The sequence below is a fragment of the Trachypithecus francoisi genome, unplaced genomic scaffold (assembly GCF_009764315.1).
Source record: "Trachypithecus francoisi isolate TF-2019V2 unplaced genomic scaffold, Tfra_2.0 Lachesis_group4, whole genome shotgun sequence".
Classification (NCBI taxonomy): domain Eukaryota; kingdom Metazoa; phylum Chordata; class Mammalia; order Primates; family Cercopithecidae; genus Trachypithecus; species Trachypithecus francoisi.
The window spans coordinates 84234941-84242341 of record NW_022681469.1 but is presented as its reverse complement, the minus strand read 5'-3'; the positions used below and the strand labels follow the sequence as shown (position 1 = coordinate 84242341).

General features: G+C 37.2%; 1 protein-coding gene across 1 annotated transcript in view; it reads right to left on the bottom strand.

Annotated features, from left to right (window-relative positions):
* Positions 1–4777: 4777 nt before the first annotated feature.
* SCIN (scinderin) overlaps positions 4778–7401 on the bottom strand; it is an 85445-nt gene continuing 82821 nt past the window's right edge. Inside the window, exons 15-16 of the mRNA XM_033193155.1 lie at positions 6577–6637; positions 4778–5882 (exon numbers count right to left, since the gene is read on the bottom strand). Coding sequence (XP_033049046.1) covers positions 5755–5882; positions 6577–6637 — 189 coding nt within the window. The 3' untranslated portion in view covers positions 4778–5754. The remainder of the gene's footprint in view (positions 5883–6576; positions 6638–7401) is intronic.

Here is a 7401-nt window from a genome sequence, read left to right as displayed (position 1 = left end):
TATTTTTACATCTATGTTATGAGGAATACTGGTTTTATTACTTATTACTTTCCTCCCAATCTGTGGTAAACTTTCTTAAATGTTTAACAGAAGTCACCAGTGAAGCGCAAACAGGCCTGGCTTTTTCTCTGTGAGGAGATGTTTAGACTGGGCACTGTGGTTCACACTTTTAATCTCAGCATTTTGGGAGGCCAAAGAGGGAGGATCACTTGAGCCCAGGAGTTCCAGAACAGGATGGGCAACATAGCAAGGCTCCATCTCCGCAAAACCTAAAAACAAATTAGCCAGGTGTGGTGGCATGTCCCTGTGAGTCCCAGCTACTTGGAAAGCTGATTACTCCCCAATCCCTGAGGTGGCAGGATTACTTGAGTCCATGGGGGTCCAGGCTGCAGTGCATGTGGTTGCAACACTGCACTCCAGTCTGGGCAACAGAGGAAAATCCTGGAGTCTCAAAAAAAAAAAAAAAAAAAGTTTGACTATAATTTCTTTTTTATTTCCTTTCTTTCTTTTGCCCAGGCTGGAGTGCAGTGGTGCAATCTTGGCTCACTACAACCTCCACCTCCTGGGCTCAAGTGATCCTCCCACCTCAGCCTCCCATGTAGCTGGAACCACAGGCACTCACCACCATGCCCAGCTAATTTTTGTATTTTTGGTTGAGATGAGGTTTTGCATGTTGCCTAGGCTGATTTCAAATTCCTGGGCTCAAGTGATCCACCTGGCTTGCCCTCACAAACTGTTAGGATTAATTTAATTTCTTTAATGTGTGTGTGTGTATGTGTGCGTGCATGCACGTGCATGTGCATATTCCTACTTAGATTATCTGTCCATGTCTTCTTGAGTTAGCTTTAGTAGTTTCTGCCTCCCAATGAATCCATTTTATCAATGTCAAGTTTATTGGCATAAATTATTTCTCTTACATATTTTAACGTCCATAGGATCAGTGGTGGTATCCTTCTTAATCTTTATATTAGTAATTTATGTTTCCCCCCTTTTATCTTATTAGTCTGGCTAGAATTTTATCATTTTATGATTCAGAAGAACCAAATTTTGACTTTATTTTTTCTAGTTTTTAAAAAATCTATTCTTTATCATTCCCTTTTCTCTGCTTATTTTGGGTATAATTTGTCATCTTTCAATTTCATAAGGTAAGAACTTAGATTATTGATTTGAGGACTTTTTATTTATTTAATGTAAGCATTTAGTGCTATAAATTTCCTTTAAAAAATTTTCTAATTTCTCTTGTGATTTCTTCTTTTATCCAAATTTGGGGACTTGCCAGATATCTGTTTTTGATTTCTCAATTAGTTCCATTGTGATTAGAGGCACAATTTGTATGATTTCATCTTTTTAATTTGTTGGCCTTCGTTTTATGGCCTAGAATATTTTCTATCTTGGTAAATGTTTCAAGTTCCCTTAAAAAACAAATATACATGCTGGTATTATTGGTGGTGTTCAGTAATATCAAATCGGTTAAGTTGGTTGAAAGTATTGTTCAAGTCTTTTAGATTCTTGCTGATTTTCTTCTTATTCTGTAAGCTACTATGAGATGATTTCCCTCTTCCAATGTAATTCCATGTATTCTTCCATTATTTTCATGTTTCATTTTCACATTAAAATTTGTGAACTACACGGAATTTATCCAGGCACATATAGTAAGGTGTGGATCCAACTTTTGTTTTTCCTATCATGAATATTTTAGGTAGCACAATAAGCTCAGTTGGTATTTAATAAAAAAAAAATTTTTAGAGAATATGCATAATACATATCATACTTTAAAAAACCTAACATAAATCTTTAAAATTAAAAGGGGAGTCAACGTAGTGAAGAGAAAATAAGATGACAGAGCAAGGCAAACAATTTTTGAAAATACATTAAAAACTTACAACACACCCATCCTGTATATATAGTGAATATTATTATTCTTTTCTTCATTTTGATTATAATTATATCCCTCTGAATAACCTATACAATCCAGAAATTGTTTTGAAGTCAGTTTACTGATTATCTTGCAAAACAAAGCAAACAAATGATAGCTAAGGCCATAAAACAATTGTTTATTTTACCTGGGAACTATGGTTCCTGGTTTTTTGCTCAAAGTAATGCCATAATTTGATTCTTTAATTCTTGAGATGTACTACTCTTTTAAAAATTATTTTTATTTTTGTTTTTGTAGGGATGGAATCTCACTGTGTTGCCCAGGCTGCAGTACTGTGGCTATTCACAGTTGCTATCATAGCTCACTACAGCCTTAAACTTCCTCTCGCCTCAGTCTCCCAAGTAACAGGGACTACAGGCACATACCACTGTGCCCAGTTTATTATTTCTTACTAGATTAATTATTTCTGATTAGTACTTGATTTTTCTGGATTCATATATATATATATCCATATATATATATATATATATCCATATATATATATATATATCCATATATATATATATATATATATATGGTGTTTATTAGTCACAAATTTGACACAACTAGGAGTGTGCTATATTGTTTGGGGGCAAGAAGGGTTCTGTAAAGCACTGGTAGCTGAGGATAAATACATTTGTTTTGGTTTCTGATCCCCAAAATCCATGAGTAAAAGCAGAGAAGAAAGAAATCTAATATTTCATATTAAGAATTAATATTAGCTTCACCAAAGAAAAATAAGAAAGTAATTATAAAACTTTTTCATTTATTAATTAGGCTATATGAAACTGCATTTCAATTCCAAAGGACTAATTTCTATAAGGAATTACATGTAATTTGAGTTTTAAGACTACACAGTATCATTGAACAATGGAACACTCTCTAGAATAATTTTCTTTAATCCTGCAAATGTTCACCTTTTTAGAAGTAGGTTTTGTTTTTGTTTTATCTGGATTTTACTTGTGTTGCAGATGTTTCTTCAAGCCACATCAGCTTTAGCTGTGAAATTAAAATGCCAACTCCATAGGGCTCATAAGTATTCTTGCAATAGCAGCTGTAGTTGCTGACAATTTGTGTTCACCTCTACTTGTCAGGCTGGGCAATGGGCATAGGTACTTCCTTCCCACAGTGGTTGTGCTACTGATGCTGCTGTCTTTTTATTTTTTATTTTCTTGAGACAGAGTTTCGCTCTGTTGCCCAGGCTGGAGTGCAGTGGCGTGATCTCGGCTCACTGCAAGCTCTGCCTCCTGGGTTCATGCCATTCTCTTGCCTCAGCCTCCTGAGTAGCTGGGACTACAGGCACCCGCTACCACACCCGGCTAATTTTTTGTATTTTTAGTAGAGATAGGGTTTCACTGTGTTAGCCAGGATGGTCTCGATCTCCTGACCTCGTGATCCACCCACCTTGGCCTCCCAAACTGCTGGGATTACAGGTGTGAGCCACCGCCCAGCCTGATGCTGCTGTCTTGTTACCATCATTGTCTCTGATTCCCTGGGTTTGGGATTTGGAAAAGCAGTATTCTCACAGCTCAGGCTGCAATGATTTTTTTTCTGGTCCAGTGGTGACAGTAGAAGAGAACCCTGTGGAATCTCCCCGTTTCTTTAGACTTCAGTCCATTCTACTAGGCATGCTTTCCTTTTAAGGCCTTTGCTGTTGGTACTCCTTCGGCCTGGTTGTAACCCTGAGGTTCACTCCCCACTCACTATCGATTCTTTTTTTTTTTTTTTTTTTTTTTTTCACACAGAGTTTCACTCTTATTGCCCAAGCTAGAGTACAATGGCGTGATCTCAGCTCACTGCAACCTCTGCCTCCCAGGTTCAAGCGATTCTCCTGCTTCAGGTTCCTGAGTAGCTGGGATTACAGGAGCATGCCACTACACCTGGCTAATTTTTATATTTTTAGTAGAGACGGGGTTCACCATGTTGTCCAGGCTGGTCTTGAACTCCTGACCTCAAGTGATCCACCTGCCTGAGGCTCCCAAAGTGCTGGGATTAGAGGCGTGAGCCACCGTGCCTGGCCTCGATATTCTGTTTAGATATCGCCTACTTAACCACGCCTCCCTTGACCATCTTGTTAGTATTGCCTAGCTCCTTTCCTATATTTTCTTCTCCACAGGGCATATCTTCTAATGTATTTTATAATATCTCTATGTGTTGATTTGTTTTTGCTTTTTGTTTTTTTTTTTCTTCCCTAGAATATAAACTCCACAAAAGTTTAGATTTTGTCTGTTTCAGTCATGTTGAGTCCAAAGTGCCTGAAATAGTGCCTGACACTGAATAGACATTTTGAATGAACAGTGCCTTGAGGTACGGCTTCTCTCTGCTCCCTTACCTCCTATGCAAGCTCCAGGATCTCACGGGAGAATTCACCATTAGGCCATAATAAAACTGGGCCCACTTCTCCATACCAGGACTCAATTTGAAACACATATGCCCTTCCAGAGAAAAGGTAAAAACTCTCAGATCACTTCCCTGCTTCGTTTCTTCTTCCCATGGAAATACAGCTTCCCCTCCTCAACTACCCAGTCCTCTATCCAATGACCAAATTCAGTTCCTACTTTACTGAGGCTCCAGATTCTGTACCAACTCCTGTTTTCTGGGGACCTGTGTTTCACATGCAATCTCATATTTCAAAATTTTCAAAATGATCTGACCATAAACAGCTGTTTAATTTTGACCACTTAATGAGGATGAATTAAAAAATATTAAACTCAAATCTACTTATGCATAGATGTATTTGACCTTAAAATTAATAGTGTAATTAACTCATCAAATTTGAATAAAATGTCATAACACAAAACTTTCAAAGAGATGTATTTTAATAATTAAAGACAGCATTAGTGAAGTTTTTCTGTATGTATCTTTTGTGATATTAAACATGCACTGTCAAATATCTATCTATCTAAGTGGATAACAATGCAATTCATTTTGTCATGAAAGAGCTGTGCTTTCAAAGGCTTTTAATAAGGTTTAAAAAAAGATAAAATTTCTCTTAGAAAATAACACGTAGGAGTTAATGGCATCAAAGTCACATTGACTAAAGAAGGAAAATAGCAACAAATTGTTAAAGCCACTTTAACATAAACCTTATTGCAAGTATACAAATCTTTTGAACACAATCTATAGAAAAGAGAAAAACTTCCAAGGCATTACAACTTTTTCTCTGGCATGTTAAAAAACAAGTTTGACTAATGGCTAATGCATTATAAAATTTCCTATCTGACAAATCTCTCTAGATTATGCATAGTATTTTACTTTTGAAAGGTCATAAAAAAGACATAAATCAGTTTCCAGAAGAGCTAATATTGGCCCATAATGAAAGTTTCCTTCAGGTTATTTGAATGTATTAACGTAAGAAAGCTCCAGTTTAAGAAGAATTTCAAACCAAAATTAAGCATTAAAAAATAGGCATTTGGTTGAGGTTATTTTTTATTTATTCATTTATTTTTTGATACAGAGTCTCTGTTGCCCAGGCTGCAGTGTGGTGGCACGATCCTGGCTCACCGCAACCTCAGCCTCCTGAGTTCAAGCAATTTTCCGGTCTCAGCCTTCTAAATAGCTGGGATTACAGGTATGCGCCACCATGCCCAGCTAATTTTTTTTTTGTATTTTTAGTAGACACGGGGTTTCGCCATGTTGGCCAGGCTGGTCTGGAAATCCTGACCCCAAATGATTCGACTGCCTCAGCCTCCGAAAATGCTGGGATTACAGGTGTGAGTCACTGCACCCGGCCTTAATTTTCTAAAGACAAATAAACAAAAAGCTTTTCCTGTTCCTCTCCCAAAAGAGCAATGAGATAACTGCCTTGTAATGTTTGTTTGCTTTTTACAAACACCAGTTTACCACTTGCTGGAATCCCAGCCCAGGAACCAGCCTGTGAATGTGGGTGGCTCATGGCCCTGTTTTACGATGACAATTGGTGTCCTCTTGTCTCTTCCAGAAGGGTCTGTCTCAAGGTACATTTTGGCTAAAAACAGTTGTAAAGACATATAAATTCAGTTAGTTTGGGTTAAACTAAAGTAACTGCAGATTGAAAATTCTTTGAATAAAAGTAATAAATTAAATTTCCAGAAGAACAAATAAATATTGGCCACATTGAAAATGAAAATTATTCAAATACAGTTCTTCAAATGAAAGTAATAAATTAAATTTCCATTGACCAGGTAGACAAATACAATTTCTTTTTGATTTCTCTCATCTGCCATGAAAAGCAACATGCGAGTCTCATCAATGCCCGAAAAAATTCCAAGTTTCATAGAATTGTTCTGGTGGCATAATTATTGTTACACTTTTCAGTAAAAGGAAAATTGTGCCAGAAAGAACAGCTTTAGTCAAAAGGAAGTTTAAAAAATCTGGCTTATCACAGTCATGGAGGTTTTACTCTTATCATAATAAAACAAAGGTTGAAATGAATTTAAGTTTTTCAGGTTAAATTGATATAATTCTATTCCAAATTAGATAACAAAACATATTTTTTCTTGTGCCCATCTGGAAATTCTCCAGTTCAAAAAATCCCATTACTCTTTAGTTTTGAGGAGGAATGCTAAGCTACCTCTTGATTTTGAAATGTAGTTTTGTAAGACGTGGTGGCAAAGAGCAGTCAGACACTCGGTCATAATGGTGCCTGGTTACTGTTGTAATTGTCCATCAATTGAGCTTACCAGACTTCAGAGATTCTTTTTTCTCAACTTCATTAGCATCTTTGCCAATCCAAATAAATATCTGAAAAATGAAACAATAACAAGATGTATGGTTTCTGGGTTGTTGACTCAGGCTAGGCCCTGTGTAAAGTGCTTCACACACACACTGCTCATTGAATCCTCACAACATCCGCAGAAGTTAGGGACGTGGAGGCAGTGGCCCAGAAAGGTACCATCACTTTCCCAGGGTTCACACTCATCAGGAGACACCTAAACTTACATTTAGCCAGTTTCACTTCAGATTTCACACTTGGATATTTTATGTTTACATGGTATTTTCTAGTTTGTAAAGTGATCTTTCACAAAAACAACAGATTGTCTGGTGGATTTTTTTTTTCATCCACCCATTGGGTTGTGACAGCAGTCAGTCGAAGGAAACAAAAATATTTCACCTCCGAATACACTTCTCTGACATATTTTGAGATGGCTGTTCAGAGGGCTTGCAAAGAGAAATAGTCCTGCAAAGCTGCCTTTTGTGGGGGAAGAGCTGCATCTATAGAGAATCTGCATTGGTGCAGCCGGGCTTTCTCTGAGGCCCTCCCTTTTTGGGATCTAGGGAAGATTAACTGAGAGTCTCACACCCTTAAAGGTCTGAAAGAAACATTTACCATCTATACTTTATGTGAGGTTTGATTCATAACAAGACCACCTTTCCTAGCCAGGCCTCTTCTCCCATAACCAGTTTTGCCATCCTCCAATGCCCCATTCTTTCTGTAACTTCCAAATGATACAAAAGCATCAACCATCCAGCCATTTCTTCAATTCTTGCATTCTGTATGACTCCTG